Source organism: Peromyscus leucopus, chromosome 19 (genome assembly GCF_004664715.2).
Source record: "Peromyscus leucopus breed LL Stock chromosome 19, UCI_PerLeu_2.1, whole genome shotgun sequence".
Lineage (NCBI taxonomy): Eukaryota > Metazoa > Chordata > Mammalia > Rodentia > Cricetidae > Peromyscus > Peromyscus leucopus.
The window spans coordinates 11,301,250-11,318,492 of NC_051079.1; the positions used below are offsets into that span (position 1 = coordinate 11,301,250).

Sequence of the window (17,243 nt, forward strand, 5' to 3'; positions counted from 1 at the left end):
CAATGACATACAAAGTGACAGGCTTACTCATCATGGTCTAAAGAAGTGGTTCTCAACCTGTGGGTCATGACCCTCTCTTTGGGGGATCACATTAGATATTCTGCATATCAGATATTTATATTATGATTCATAACAGCAGCAAAATCACAGTTATGAAGTAGTGATAAAAATAATTGGCTGGTGGTCACCACAACATGAGGAACTGTACTAAAGGGTCACAGCATTAGGAAGGTTGAGAACCACTGGTCTAAATAAATATTCCTGGTTGCAATTTACCAACACCTATGAACAATCTTAAACACTTGCTTCTGGGGGCTTCAAATAATGATGTGATAAGAAACTGACCAATTAAAGTATAAAGATGTTCTCAAAAACAGCACACTCAAAAGGAGTGTCTTACAACAGGAAAATGGTAAAATAATAATAATAATAATAATAATAATGATATCTTGGTAAGGCAGAAGTCCATTAATCTTAATAGTTCTACCTTCCAGCAATAATGAAGTACAGTGCAGCAGTGACCACAGCTGTGTCATGTACATTTTGTTCCCACTTTTACATGAATTTTTCCTTGCATTCCATATCTGCCTAATAACAATTAATATGCTCTGAGTGTAAAGCTGATATTTGCTCTGCCTTCTTTTTTTCTATGTTTTCCAAATTCCCTGAAACGATGAAAATAGAAAATACTGTTTTAATTGCAACTATCACATCTTTCTGGCCAACAGACTAGAATGGGGGAAAAGCCTCTCTCAAAAATTGTATAGCTATGCCCACGAGTGTATCAAGTCAGAGAGAAAACGTGAAGAAGGTGAGGTGTGCTGTACAGACTCCGAAATACACAACTCTTTGTGGCCTCCATTTGATACAGCACTTCCCGCTCTAATAACGGGTTTCTTGGCTGGGGATATAGCTCATGGTAGATTACTTCCCTAACATGCATAAGCTGTAATTACCCCCCCAACAAACAAACAAACAAACAAACAAACAAACAAACAAGCAAACAGCCTTCTTAAATACAAGGGAGATGTCCGGGAGCTAAGGCTACTTCAAAACCCTTCTGAGTAACAGGCGCTCCCTCATATCCAGTGGCCCCATCTCCGGGCACACAACCTTAGGTCACAGATCAGACTGCACCTCTGCCTTCTGGTACTTCCACACCGAAGTGCCAAAGTCTTGACCAATGTGATGTGGTAAGGAACTGGAAGGAATGAACTCCTTGGCCTGTCTCGCTATGTGAGATGCAGACAAAATAGCTAGAGTGCCAGCGGCCACTGGGAACCATAAGGCCACCTGGACAGTGACAAGAGCTTGACGGGGACAAAGCAGAAAGACACAAGAACAGTGTAAATCTTCAACTCTGGACCTGGCAGGCCAGTCCTGGACAGCACACCAATAGCCTCCTCCATGTTGTGTGTGTGGGCGTATTTTTCAACTTTTGAAGCATTAACTTGACTGATATACAAGACCATGATAAATGAGCTTCTGAAATTACTGCCGAACCTATCTACTCTGGCTCCATCTTCACTGGCCAAAACACGGGACCAAAATAAACAGACAAACACAAGGGCAGCCTCTTACTAAAGCTCTGTGTTCCTTGTTATTTTTAAGTAGGTAATCTGAACCTTCTAGAGCACTGCTCTCTCATGTGCACATGTGCCTCTCTCGCAACTAATTACGTTGTTTTTTTAACTTGGGCCTGGAGCTTGACTGATTTTGCAGGATGGTGGCCCCAAGGTAAAATGAATGCTGAATTATTCTAAATGTGAACACCCTGAAATGGCCTGAAATGAAAGACCCGAGAGCATGAGACGAAGGCTCAGAAACGACAGTGGCGTGGATATATGTTAGTTCTGTGGTTCTGACCATTCTCACTGGTCCATGGTGGCTACAAGAGAAGGTAATTTAAAGTGAGCATCACTCACGGAAGAAGCGGCATCTGCAGAGATAGATGGTCATGTGTTAGGAAAGGTTTCCTCCGGAAGTCTTGAACTTTTTTATGAGTGATGGCAGCCTCCACAATAACCCGTGTCTGCAGCGGCCTGCACGGCAGCAGACATGATCGAAAACAACAATTCAGCGAAAAGGGGGTGACTCTTGTCTGTCATTTTCAGATACGTCAATCTAGTCCCCTGACAGACAGATAGCAAAGTTTCATTTCCAACATTTTAAAGTCTGGTATTAAAGAAACTATTACCTTAATAAAGAAAAAAAGTATCTGGCTGAATAAATTTTTCTCTATTGAATTAAGAAAATTAACCAGCAGACACAATCTATCTTAAATCTTTTCAGGGATATATACATAAGCACTGCTCAGGAACATTTACATTCTCCTCTATGCTATAACTAGGCCCATTCACAAAACCCTCAGTGCGTGCTCACTATTACCCAGAATAACAAATATCTCCACAGTGCTAAGCAATTCATATTGCATTTTAAATTCAATAACATGGTATTTATTAAACAACCGTTAAGCCATCAAAGCCCAAGTGGTGTTTAAATACTTCAATCTGGGTTAACAATTAGCAGAATCAAAATGACTTGCCCTGTAACTGTAAGGCAATTCATCCACAGTACTGCAGAGGGGCTTGGGAGTGTTGTTTTTCCTTCCTTTCCTGTGACAGAATACTCCTTCCAGGGCATAAAAAGAAACTCCTTGTCTGGGATTAAGACACTACAGTCAGTCTTGTGGCTATTCTAGGAAGAGACAACTGCATCAGATTAGCAATTACAGTCTTACAGCACATTGGAACCAAGTGGTTTGCTTTGCTAAGAAATAAAATTGCTACTGTCCAGGATGAGATCCTGGACAGCTAAACAGATGGCTGCCTCCCTGGGCCTTTCTTTCTTGAGGTAAGAGATGGTTAGTCTCAAAGATTACAGTATTCTAGCGCAAACACAGGGGGATCGCGTGAGCAGTATAATGACATCAGAGTTTTAAAATTCAAAGGCATGTCCATGCACAGTCACTTTCATTTTAGCATGACGGTTTATTTATCCAGTAAATTTTTATTTAGCCTCAAAACAAGTTGCAATTTCTAGAAAGGATTTATTTAAAATACTATAACTAACAGCCCCATAAACCACTGTCTTATAAATTATGATGGTCTATGAGTTTCTTATTTTTCTTGTTGCTTGTCTAGAAGGCTGGTTCTGATTTATAAACTTAATAATATAATATCTGCCTCAAATGGGACAAGGTGAACTGCTATTACAGGCCTGCAGATGTCTGAGGCCACACAGTTATTAACACTGAGATTTGCTCATTCATTTATTAAATGCTTACTCCGAGTCTCCCATATGATGGGATGGGTGCTAGGAGCTGAGAGATAATAAAAACAGTTCTAGGTAACTTTAACCTGGAGTTGGAGAAAAGATTCTTGTGGGTTTCATAGCAGAAGTGGGTAGGGAAGAGGGAGAGGCTTTTCACATGGAAATACTCCATGAAAAGGTTAATCTCCAGAAATTTCAAATGGTTTAGCAGGTATTTTGCATCGTCTTCAAGAATGACAAAAATCTGTAAACCATAGATGGGAGTTACTTTTCATTTTGTACACAATAGCTGGTGTATTAAAGACTGAGGGTCCTGCTGAGACCAGAGGGGAGTTTATGAGTCTTCCCCGAGCTGTGGTTTAGTAAGTGAAAAGACAGATCCCTCAGGGATAGCCAACAAAAATAAATGAGTTTAAAAGCTGGTCTACGAGAACTAGCTATTTTAGTAAGACAGCCAATGAGAAAAAGAGACCCAAAATACTCCCTCTTCAACTGATGATGCAGAGGATCACAGCAGTTGAAGCATTTTCCCAGATTCCGAATGCCAGTGTGGAAATGCATTTCATGTAAGACTTTCAAAACAACCATGGTACTTGAATACAAAGACACTAAAGTAGCTTTGTCCACCCTTGCCTCGTGGACCTACATGTTTATTACCGTCCACTGCCTAAGACAACATCCTCTCCCATCTTGAGTTCATCACTTTTAGACAAGGCCAATAATCAGAATAAGTGAGAACTAGGAGAAACTAGAAGTATACAGTGCATGAAAGAACATTAAATGGACTTTCTCACCATTTACTTTACATACAAAAGTAACTATAGGCACTAAAAAAGACCACCCATAGTCAAAACCATGTAAATATACACTCAGATGTTTAAATGCCTCAGCTCATTGCTTGGTACTTACCATGTGACGCTGGATTCAGCTAAAAATGCCTTCCTGACATCCTGCTCTAGCCTCTCTCAGCCCAATCTTGAGTTAGTTCATAACATTTTCTCACTGATAAAGATTTTACTCCTTTTTATAACCTGCAGATGTCTATGACATCTGTTAATTCACAGAAGGAAATAGATTAAGCCACTTGGAGCATTTCTGTTTCTCTACCTGTACAAGTGTAATAAAATCTATTATTCTGGTTCCTTCTGCACTCTCAATGACACATGCAGAAGCCTCCCTTTGAAAGCTTAGAGGCATCTCTGTGTCAATCTTAAATATGCAGATATACTATTATGCAATATACAAGTAATTCATACATGCTATTACATCAATGCCCCAAATAAGCAGATACACAAGACTGCTGGCTCCGAAGTTTTTCTCACTACTGTAATTATAATATCTATAACAGGGCATTACATAGTATGGGCCTAGTGAATATTAATTAATATTACAGGACCATTTATAAGACATATCAGAGGCAGGTATGTCTATTTTTCTTCCATGAAAAAAACTACAAATGAAGTAACTGAAGAGACCTGATCAGGATTGTACAGTAGAGTTCTTGACTCTGAATTCAACATCATTTAGCATCATTTTTATCTTCCCTCTGCTCATATATGTACCCTCTGGTTGTAAATACAGACTGCCAAAAGTCATAAGATAAGCATAAATATCTTCTGGAGCAATATCTATATGTTGTTAGTTTAACAACACACACATGTGCACACCCCTACACACACACACACACACACACACACACACACACACACATCAATCACAGAGCACATTTCCAGAACTTATATGAATTTCAAAGACAAAACATGGTTTTAGAAGGATCTCTGACATTTGTAAGCAACCATCTAGAGCCCCTTGGGGGTCTAATTGTTCAATTTCTGCTCCTCCAGTCTCCTGGTATGTAACTGATAAGGGCACAGAACACCTCCGCACAATGCAAAACCCAAGTTCCCACAATCCAACACCCCAGGGCATAGAATCAGAATGGGCTTCCCTTATAACTAATACAATAGTTAATTTCAACTGTCAGCCTGATTGGATTGAGAATTGCTGTGGGATGTTCTGTATGTCCTGCGGGAGCCCATTCTTGGGTTCCTCGTGGCTTTACCCAGCAGGTCCACATAGAGGATGATTAGGACCACGGGCCTCAGTGCAGGTGTCTGAGATGGTCTGCACTTGGCTGTGCTGGGGGATGGTCTGTATGGCAAATGTGTTGGTCTGACTGGTCAATAAATAAAACCTGATTGGCTGTGGCTAGGCAGGAAATATAGGCGGGACTATCAGAGAGGAGAAAAAGAAAGAACAGGAAGGCAGAAGGAGTCACTGCCAGTCACTGCCAGCCACCGCCAGGACAAGCAGCATATAAAGATGCCGGTAAGCCAGGAGCCTTGTGGCAGGGTATAGATTTATGGAAATAGATTAATTTAAGCTATAAGAACAGTTAGCAAGAAGCCTGCCACGGCCATACAGTTTGTAAGCAATATAAGTCTCTGTGTTTACTTGGTTGGGTCTGACCGGCTGTGGGACTGGCGGGTGACAAAGATTTGTCCTGACTGTGGGCAAGGCAGGAAAACTCAAGCTACAAGGAATCGTAACCCCAAGTTATTACTGAGGGTAACACACTTGGGGTAAATATGTTAGCTATTTTCCAGGAAGAATCAACGACAGGCAAAAGACCACACTAGGGGCTGGGATCTAGCCTGGAAACAAAGGGGAACAAGAAAGACATCTGGGTGTCACCAGTCCTCTCTCTCTGCTTCCTGATCTGCAGAGATGTGAGCAAGCAGCTGCCACAAGCTCCCACGACCACAACACACACCCCTGTGACTACGCCTTCCTCCCGTGGTGACTAACAACACCCCTCAGAGTCTGAGCCAAAATCCGCCTCATCTCCCTTCAGTTGCCTCTTGTTGGTACTGGGTCGCAGGTGAGAAGAGTGACCAAGTCAAGACAGCGAGGCAGGAAACTAAAGCTGCTTTAGTTACCTGTCTCCCTCCAATTTGTATCGCCTGCTTTTTTTTTTTTCCCCCATCATTTTCTGCAGCCTTAGACTTCCTTTTCCTTTTGGAAAACAAAGCCTTGAACTCATCTTTACTATCCTGTATCAGCCTTCTTCAAACTGCGCTGTATGTTCAAAGGCAAAGCCAACATTTTCCAAGTTTCTTCAAAACTACAGAACAATATATTTCCAGATTCCCCACATTCAGGGATATTTATTTAAAAAGTTCCACTTGGGCCATGACTATGATTCCCTCTGTGGTGACTATGCCTGGGACAGATGGAAGCTGCTCTTCACCTACCCTCCTCAAATGGTCTTTTACCCACTAAATTCAAGTGATATATAAGTGTGTTGGTGTCTCCCAGATCTTCCTAGAATACACTGGGCAGGGATACAGAGATCTCAAGGGGATAAGCAAAGGAATCAATAAAAGTATTGATGCATGTGGAGGGTGAAAGTCTCCAGTATTGGAGTGACAATGTTTGTACCTCAAGAAATTCTGTGTATGTTGTGAGGGGTGTCTCGGGAATGAGCCCAGGGCCTCTTGCATGCTGGGTAAGCACTCTATCACTAATCCATACTCCCAACCCTTAATTCTTTGTTTGTTAAAAGCTCTGGTGAATAAAGGAGCTTGCCACAAAAGCCTGACAACCCGAGTTTAAGTCCCAGAACTGACATAAAAATGAATAAAAGGAGAGATCCAATATCATAAAGTTGTCCTCTGACCTCTACACACACACACCATGAATGTCCCCATCACAAAATAATATTGTCATCTTCTAAAAATTCTGGAAATCTTCAAATTCTAAAAGTCTTATGGTTTAAAAAAAAGTACAAAATTCTGTATTTCAGTTTACTCTTTTTGTTTGATTATTTCAGAACTTGTGACAGAGTGATCAATAAAGCCATTTCAAATACTAAGCTAAACTGAATCAGGACATTATTCAGGGTAGGAAAAGACACAAGCATGGATTTAAGGACATAAGGAAAAGGTACAAAGTTGTATAATGGTTGAAGAACCTCTTCATGCATCTTTAAAATAAATTTGGAAGGCAGGCTCTGTGGGGAAAGATACTTGCTGCCAAGTCTGATGACCTGAGTTTGATCCCTGGGCCCTACAAGGTAGAAGAGAAGCAACTCCTGCCAGCTGTCCTCTGACCTCCACACTCACATCATGGTATAAGCATGCACACACACACACACACACACACACACAAAAAAAAAAAAAAAAAAAAAAAAAAAACAAAAAAAAAAAAACCAAAAACGTGATTAAAAATAATATGAAATACTGGGAATCAAATATAGATTCTACTAGAGCTTATGAAATAACAATGTATCTTAAAATGTCAATATTTATAATATGCAAAGCATTCTTTGCACTGAAAGCAAAGATGAAAAGTTTTAAAGAACAAGTTTAAAATGTGCTTAGGGTACAAGAGTTCATATAATCTTTAAGGAAAAAAGAGAGAGGAAGGAAGAAAGGAAGGGAGAGAGAGAAGGAGGGGAGGGAGGGAAGGGAAGAAAATTCTGAGCTAGGTCTTAGGGCTTTTGTAAGATGAGGTAGCAAATGGGCGGCTCCCTCAGGCCCGGTTTTGAGTGTGGACTGCTGGAGTGGAGCAGGAGTAAGTATTCTCTGCCCCCTTCCCGGTTCTGAATGAATTTGTGGAATCTGATCCTACAAACAACCTACAAGACTACAACCCTTTCAAGTAGCTGACAGTGAGCGAGCGGATCAATAAGTGGGGCTGGCATGGGCTGATTACAGCCATCCCATCAACTCTCCCAGAGAATAGCTTCGGGCTTTGCCTTTGGGTTCCCTGGAAAGACTCGGGGGGCAAAACCTAGAAAGTCTCACCAATTGTGTTTACCACTCAAAGACACATTTCTTCACCAGAGAGCTGGCAAGATGGTTCAGTGGGTAAAGGCACTTGCTGCCAAGTCTGATGACTTGAATTCCATCCCCCACACAGGAGAAGGAGGAAACTGACTCCCACGAGTTGTCTTCCAACATTCAATGTACACTGTGGCATGCACGCATGTGCAAACACACACACATAAATAAATAATAAATAAATAAATAAATAAATACATAAATACATATATGTAATTTAAAATTTCCATCATTGAACATATCAAGTTGAATGCATCTAACTAGCCTGTCTCGTGCAAAGAACTGGAAAATTCTTTACATACTGTGGAATTAATACTTTTTAAATAGTAAATGTACAAAGAAGTTATTTGAGCAGATACGAATGCAAGCCCCAAACACCACTTATTTCCTTCTCTCTCCCGTCTATAACCTCCCTTCTTCCCCTTTTCAGCCAGTCCTTTGGAAAGCAGAGTCATCTACATACGACGGATGATGCCAGCACTTAATTTGGTGTCTACACTGTTTTAAATACTGACTTTCTGGTCCCCGAGCTTTCAGAGACAGTGAGGCTATTTAGAGCAGAGGTCAGACCCGCCCCATCCCACTGCCTCTCCACAGGAGGGGGCAGCACAGGAGCTGCTGGAAAAGCCCACTGCTCATTCTGAATCTCTTGCTCAACTTCTCTGAGTTCAGGCTCCCCAAATCCTTAAAGCAGAGCTGCCTCGGAGCAGAGACAATGTGTGCAACATGTGGAAATGTACCTGCATACAGCAGGCATCCAATGACGAACACTGACCAACTTCAACTTTTAATGCTCTTCCATGACATGTAAAAGCAGCCCCCCATCTTCCTCTTGGCATGATGTCAACTTGTGGCATGTTTTTCAATTTCTTGCTGGTTTCTTTTAAAACAAATGATTTGGAAAATGGCGACTTTTCATATCTAAGCAGGTGTGTGTGTGTGTGTGTGTGTGTATGTGTGTGTGTGTATAAAATGTTCCCGTAGCATTAAAACTGGCCAAAAGATACACACGAGATTAAGATACACACAGGATTAGGACTCTACGAAACCTGAGAGTTTACCAGTGGCATTTGAAAATACGTCAGCAATGCCCTTAACCTGTCCTCAATACTGTAGTGAAACGCATAAACATGTAAAATGTAAAAAATCTATGATTTAGATCTTTTAAAGTTTCCCCAAATTAAATTGTTGAAATAACTTGCCCCCATCCCATCAGATTAGCAAAGATTTAAGAAGTAAACAAAGAGCCCTACTACAGTGAGGATGTGGGCCCAGGTATTCCCACAAGGCCTATGTTTGCATGAATACAACCTTTGGTCTCTAGAGCAATGGCAAGTGTGTCACAAGTTTTAAAAGGATTCACATGTGCTTTCAGCAAGGTAGGGACACATTCTCACCCCGAAACAAACCTATGTATGAGAATGCTCATTATCTCAGAATTTAATACATATCAAAGGAGGAGGAGGAGGAGGGGAAGAAGCAGCAGCAGCAGCTGCAGCAACTTTATGTCCACCAATGAGGGAGTAGATATAAACACAACTTAATGTCCATCAATAGGGAACCAGATTGATACATGTTATCGCCACTCCCACAGAATACCATGCAGCTATTAAAATCTATGCTAACAAAAAGGAAATGGGACTGGTTAATGAAGGAATCAGTTATGCAGTAGAACTGGCTACGAGTATGATTTTAGTGTGCTGAAGTGATTCTCAAGTGGTAAATCACAAGAGGAATTTACAATAAAGAACGAGAATTGCACATGGTGATCAAAAAATCCATCCCTGGGCTTGAAAGGACACAGTGTTAAGACTTGCAGCCCACATCCTAACTTGAAAAGAAGCGTGGGGTGAGCTCAGTGCTGATTCAGATCCTTTTAATGAATGGCAGGGATAGGAAAGTGGATATGAAGACTAAGAGTTATGTCTGAGGCTGACACACAGCCTCTTTGCACTTTGAGTTGGAGGAAGTCTGAGTGATTTGCACACCACATGCACCAATGCTCCCTCGCCCAGCTAAGAAGTTTTGGCAGAGTTTGCAGAGATGAGGGAAGGTCTGGAAATGGAAAGGTAAAAACTCACAACCTGCCAAAACATACAATTTTGCATAGTGGAGGAGGAAATGAAACTGCACACACACACATACACCTGCAGATACATATTAACGCACAACACACTTTGCCACCCCCGCACTAAGCAGAAATGCCTCCATGTGCCATCTGTCCTCCCCTGGATCCAACAGTTATTACCATCGCACACTTCATTCTTAGTTTAAAAACTCCTAGTTTATTCCCAGTGCCCACCACAGCCACCAGCAACAACCAGACAAGGACCGCAAGCATGCCACTGTTGTTTTCCTAAACTTTCTCCTATGTTAATTCTCTTTTCAATGTTTCCAGTGTCTAACCTAACCCCACAGCCAAGAAATAGAGGGAGACTTCCTTGGGGGCATTTGTACATCTCATGTGAAACACTCTTTTACTGTAGAAAGCAAGGAGTAAGGCAAGAGCCTATGACTGGAAGAAATAACATCCTCCTGTTCAGACCTGTTTTGATATGGCTTGCATGTGGCCACAGCTCTATCTATGCACCTGACTGATGCCCTACAGCAAAGCAGACGTCGTCCTACAATCTGAAATCCCATGAAGCTAGACCCAGTGAAGTTACAGTGAAAAAAAAAAAAAAAGACACAATTTAAACTGTCCCCACCAATGTCACAACTCTCAAACCTAAAGGTGTCCACTTGACTGACAGTAGCACATCTACATATTTGTTTGCAGATGTCACAGTGCAGAATAATCTGTATGTGTGTGTGTGTGGGGGGGGTGTTCTTGGTTGTTCTCTTGTGGTCAGTTTCAGGAAATACAGGCATTTCTTGGTTCAGAGCTCAGATTGCAAATCAATATGTTTTAGTGGCTTAAAATATTTTTTTTTCTAAGCTGGAAGCGCGCTAAGCTAATAATTAACCGTAAGCATACCATCACTTCTGCTAAAGACATTTTCTGCACACAACCCTAAATCACTCGTTGTTGTGTTAAACAGAATAGACGAGCTGTAATAAAAGATCTCCAAGAAACGTGATAGTTTTCATTGGGTCACCCAGGAGCTTTTCCTCTGAAATCTGCAGCTTCTTGGCAGACATAGGGAGGGCCGGTTGGAGACAGCACCCCGAACAAGATACCACCCAGAGCCCAATTATTTTCGTCAGAAAGTTGCCTAAGATAACTTCAGGGTTCCCAGACTGAGTAATTCTTGCGTCCAAGGTTACTGTCTGCAGGTTTCCATGATGTTGTTTTTTTTTTTTTTTTTTTAAGGTGCCCTTATTAACTGCACTGCAAGGGTTCTGATTTGCACCTCTCCGGCGGCGGCGGCGGCTGCTGCTGGGGGGAGTGAAGAGCAACGCGCCAGGGCTGCGGCAGCCTCGCAGGCCAACTAGACGGCTAGGGGCGAGCCTTGCCCCCCCTCCCCGTCCCACCCTTCCTGGCACCCGCGCGCCCCGCCGCCGGTACTCACCGCTGTCCAGCCGCGCGATCTGGGGCAGCCGGTAGGTGCTGACCAGCAGGTCGAGCGGCACAGCCACTGGGCTCCACTTCACATCCTTGAGGCTGCAGCCCAACGAGGGCACCGGGTCCATCTTCCCCGCCTCCTCCGGCCCCGCGCTCCCGCGCCCGCTCCACCGCTGGCTGACGGGCGGCTTCGCTCTCCCGCCGCGGGCAGCCCGGGCAGCGAGGCACAGCGGCGGGGGACGCGGCGCCCGGCTTCAGCGGCCACACCGAGGCATGGCTGGCGCCCCGCGCCCTCAAGCCAGGGGAGCACTGTAGGCGGCCCGACTGGCTGCGGAGGCTCCCGCTCCGCCTCCGCCTCCCCTGGCCCCGGCTCTGCAGCTGCGGCGGCCGGCCGCCCGCCTCCTCCTCCTCGGCCCCCTCCTAGCCTCCGCCTCGAGCACAGCGTGAGGAGGAGCCGCGGGTCCGAGGAACGCCATAGCAGCGCTCCCGGCACTGACTAATCAACAAGGTGCAAGGGACGCCTGCGCAGCCCGCCCCGGCACCGCCTCCGTGCCCGCCTCCCACCGGGGACTCCGCCTCCCTGGAGCACAGGCTCCGCCTCCCCAACTCAGGCCTCGCCTCTTTGACTCGGGTTCCGCCTCCACGCCCTTAGCTCCACCTCTCTGGAGCGCCGGCTTCACCTCCCTGGCACTCGGGCTCCACCACTAGCCCCGCCCACTTTCGAGTAGGCTCCGCCTTCCACGCGTTCCCGCCCCCATCCAACCCCGCCTTCATCTAGCTCCTCCTCCCTCCACCTCGCCCCGCCTCCTTAGCCACAGCTCCCGCAGGCCCCGCCTCCCTGGCTCCGCCTCCTGCAGGCTCCGCCTCCCGCACATTTCTCTAGCTGGGAGCTCTGCCTCCCTCCGAGGCGGCTCCCGGGACTGCGGTACCCGCTCGGCTGCGCTCCGCAAGCTTTGGCTCTCGCTCCCCCGTCCGACCGCTCGCGCGCCCTGCAGCCTCGCCCGGCGTGTCCTTCCCGGAGCCCGCGGCGCAGCGCTCTTCGTGGTCGGCGGTGGCGAACTCGGATGCTGCCTCTGGCCGCTGCAGGTTTTTCTAGCTATAGGGACCCAGGCGGGAAAGAGCCTGTAAAGCCAGCCTTCCGCGGTGCTTCCTACCCAACTCCACAGACCCAAGCTGGAAGTTTCTGTGATCAGCTTAAGTGTGGCTGCGAGGCAGGATGCAAAAGAGCCCGAGGCACAGAAAGCTGAGGAGTGTCACCTTCCTGAAGGCCACCCTCCTGGGACGCGCAGAAGGAAAGGGCAGAGAGGTTCTCTTCTGAGAATCAAGGATAAATCCCCTTTCCTAAACATGTTACTAGAACTTTAGAGGATGTCACAAAATGGCACAGCTCTTGGGAGGAGGTGCTAGCATTCAACCCACAGGTTGCTTTCCATAACAATGTTGCCCACAGTTTTGAAATAGGGCTTGCTTGTTGTGGACGGAGCTCAGATAATAGAAGAGATTGCGAGGTTCCTAGTTTCAGGCACACCCCGGACTTGTGTGTTGATTTTTTTTTTTCTTTCATGAAGTCCAAGTAGGAAAGGTGAGCGTGTTCCATCAACACGTTTGCAGTATTAGATGCTCAGTCTATAAAGGGCAGAACTGGCTCTCGGGGGTCACGAAAAGATCCCACTGCTTCTTAGAAGGCTGGCTTGAGAAAAGTCTGTTCCCACGAACAAGCCAGTGCGTTTGCTCTTGAGGAAAAACACTAGATTCTTCCCCGTTTCCTTCCCAGGCCTCTCATGTCCGAATATTGATTATATTATCTACTAAACTCTTCTGCAAAAGTTTTACATTCTGTGTCATTCATGTTAATTTTTTTCCAGTTGTAAGGAAAAAAATTATATCAGAGGTCCATAATTCATATGTTTCAAAACGGTACAGTGCTAAGTACCAAGTATTTTTTCTTAATATCTTAATCATTTCTGAAAATAAGCTTAGACTCAAAAAGAAGAAAGATAACAGAAAATATCCACGGTTGGGTAAGGCCAGGGCTCTTTCATTTGTCCAGTAAGTAGGTCTTAATCTTCATGTGGTGAACTGACTTTTTAAAAACATCACTTTCTGTTTCTATTCTATTTTCCTTAAAAGCTTTGGAGAATAGGAAAAGTAGTTCTCTCTCACAAAAAGGACTGGTGACCTATGGCCTAAAGACAAGACAAAAAATAAAAAGATTAATGTAATCAGATTTGCTTTTAAATCAATAAAGGTCTTACATTAGATTTGCTGTTATTGCTGACCTGGTAGAAAAGATTTCATTTCAGTCCTAAGTATTTAAGGGAAGAAGTTTTAATGAGCCAATTCCTGGTAAGTTTTACATCCTGAAGAAATTCCTAAGAAGGGTATTAAGTATGAGGTGGAACTGTGGTAAGACTGTAAGAAAATATTGACTGAATTGTCAATATTCCACATATGTTTTGAGGATTATTAAACCAGTGCAGGGTGTGTAAAAGCACAAAAGCAGGGTGCAGGGGTGTTATTGTTTAGATCTTAAATGTTTTCCTGAAGCCTGTGGATGAGAGGACTATTCGGGGCTGTTTAGAGATGTGCAACCTGTAAGACGTGTAGAGTGATGAGAGATCTCTAGGTTACTGGCATGGGGTGCTCCTGAAGAGGATAAACCATGGGGTCCTGGCTTCTTCCTTTTCCTCTCTTTTGCTTCCTAGATGTGATGAGGTGAGCTGGGCTATGGTGGCACATGCCTTCAATCTCAGCACTCTGGAAGCAGAGACAGGCATATCTCTCTGAGTTCAAGACCAGCCTAGTCTACAGAGTAAGTTCCAAGACAGCCAGGGCTACACAGAAAAACCCTGTCTCAAAAAACAAAGTATCCAGATGTGATGGGGTGAAAAACTGCTCCATCTCATAGAAGCCCCCCCCCTCCAAGCAAAGAGTCCAGCCCACCATGGACCACACCAGAAGTATTAAAACTGTGAGCCAACTGTAAACTGATGCATCTGAAGTACTTGTTATAGTAAAGGAAAGCTGATCGGCACAGCTGGCGAAATGTACAGCAGATTCTTTGTGAAAATGTTTTATTTGTCTAGTTAATGAGGCAGGGAGAGAGAGAAAAGATGCCACATGTGTGTAGGTGCCCATAGAGGCCAGAGTTATAAGTAGTTGTGGACTGCCTGATATGGGTGCTGAGAACCCAACTCCAGTTTTCTAGAAGCATAGTAAATACTCTTAACCACTGAGTCAACTCTCCAGTCTCATAGCACATTCTTTGGATGATGAAAAAGATCAACTCCAAGGCCAATGAGATGACTCAATGGATAAAGACATTTGCTGCCAACTTGATAATCTGAGTTCCGTCTCCAGGATTCCCATGGTAGAAGGAAAGAACTGACTCCCACCAGGTGTCTTCTGACCTCCACATACATACCTATGCAAATTTACATATTTAAATTATATATAATTTATATATAATATATTTTATAATGTGTGTGTGTGTGTGTGTGTGTGTGTGTGTGTGTGTGTGTGTGTGCAGTCCTTGAGTTTAGTTGCTCTTGTATAGGATCTTGGGAAACTGTGGCTTCCTCTTCTGAAAAATATAAGTTAATAGTACTTATCTCAGAGGACTTGTGTGAGAATCTAATCATTTAATACATACTGAGAAACTGGCATAATGTCTGATACATAGAGAAAACTTTGCTATTACAGGTTGAGTATTCCTTATATGAAATGCTTGAGACAAGAAGCATTTCAGATTTGCTTTTATTTTAGGATATTTGCATATACCTAATAAGATTTCTTGAGGAATGAGATCCTAGTTTAAACATGAAATTCACTCATTTTTATACATACCTTAAATATATACTATTTTATATATCTTATATATACCATTTATATTTCATGTATACCTAAATAACCTAGTGGGCATTTTTTAAATTTTATTGTAGGCTTGAATCCAGGACTTCACATGTGCTAAGCATGTGCACTACCCTGGAGTCCTGTGAAGGTGATTTTACATGTTGTTTTCTATGTGCCTGTGACTTTTGGAACCTTCCTGGTTTAGGATTTTAAATTAGGAATGTTTGTCTTGTGTTATTAAAAGTACTCTTGGATGGCCTGCTTTAGAGGACAGATGAAGAAACAAATTCAGATTGAAAGGATGACTTAGATCTAGGACAAACAGCACACAGTAGAGGAATAGTCCTCAAAAAAAGAGACCTGATATAGGGCTTCCCTCCCTGACTCTAGAGTCTGTGGAATGAATGAGCCACAGCGAGCCTGGCAGAACTGGCCTTGATGAGTCCAAGGCTAAACTGGACAGGAAATACCTGAGGACTCTGTGACTGACTCATCTAGCCTCCCAACTGTGTTCCCACTGTTCTCAAATACATAGCTTGCTCATTCTCCACATTATCAGCATTGCAAGATAAAAACATTACATGTTGCCCTTCCCCATATCACAGTGTCCTGGAGCACATCGTAAGCCAGCGGTCAAATGTAACGGCAAAGTTCATGGCCCTGGTGCTTCTCTGGAACTTCAGGCTCTTTTTCCTTTCCGTTAAAGTCTATGCTATTGCCAGAGATAACCTAGGAGTCACTCGCTAGCTAACTTGTTGTCCTGTGTCTGTACCCCCTTTTTTTTTGGAGTAAAGTATAAACCCTTTGTGCAGCCACATACTCCCCTATGTGGCTGATCTGCCTCCCACAGCCTCACTTCTGTAGACTGCCTTCTGACATCATATGATGCCATATACCATCTTGCTGTGCATGCCTTTGTAGGTATCCTCTCAGCCTGGACTGTCTTTTTCCCTTGCTCTTCCTGGGGAACACCTCTTCTAGCTCCAGCTTCTTGTATTCTGCAAGACATTACCTCCTTTTCGAAAGACAACCCCTTTCCTATGATATCATGGCACCCAGCAATACCCTCTTCTACTCTGCTAATTGCTGTCTGTTTTCATGTTGGCTTTCCCTACTAGAAGCCAGATAGCTGTGGGCATGGATGTATTAGATTTGTCTCTGTTTCTTCAACTCCTATTACCACACTCGGTACAAGGAAAGTGATGTTTGTTGAAACAACCAATCGATAGCCTGGGTCAGCACATTCTGTGTTATTTCAGAGGTCACTGCATCTCCTTATCATAAACAATCCATCAGATCTAGATAGTATCAAGATTTTCAAGATCCAAGCCCATATGGGCCTCGTTCCCTGCCATTCCTCTGAAAATTGGAGCCACTGCCCTTGAGATCTCCACTCATCACCAAGTAGAGATTGTGTTTACTGACTAGAATTGTCATAAGTATTGGCGTGGTTAGCATGTTTATTGTTAACTGTGATATCCCTTGCTGTGACTGTCTCTCTGAAGGACTTCCTTTCTTGGCCTTCCTAACACTTAACATATATAGTAGATGGATGACATCTGTGTATGTCTAAAGTGAATATCTCCCAAATGGACACCAAGAAATCTACTTTTGTAATCTCCCTCCTCTTCACTTTTGATACAAGCTATGGCTTTCCTAAGTAGATCATTGACTAACACAGATGTTACAATGTCATTGGAGGACCATGAAGAGAAACATGACAGCCATTGTGCATATCTGTGGAAGCCAAAGGACAATTTGCAGGAGTC

At 43.7% G+C, this 17,243-nt stretch overlaps 1 protein-coding gene across 2 annotated transcripts in view; it reads right to left on the reverse strand.

The window, feature by feature from the left end:
- The window catches only part of Garem1 (GRB2 associated regulator of MAPK1 subtype 1), a 185,139-nt gene extending 172,997 nt beyond the window's left edge, over positions 1-12,142 (reverse strand). For both annotated transcript variants that reach the window (XM_028886563.2, XM_028886562.2), the window contains exon 1: positions 11,630-12,142. In XM_028886563.2, the coding sequence (XP_028742396.1) occupies positions 11,630-11,750 (121 nt within the window). In that variant the 5' untranslated portion in view covers positions 11,751-12,142. The remainder of the gene's footprint in view (positions 1-11,629) is intronic.
- Positions 12,143-17,243: the final 5,101 nt, after the last annotated feature.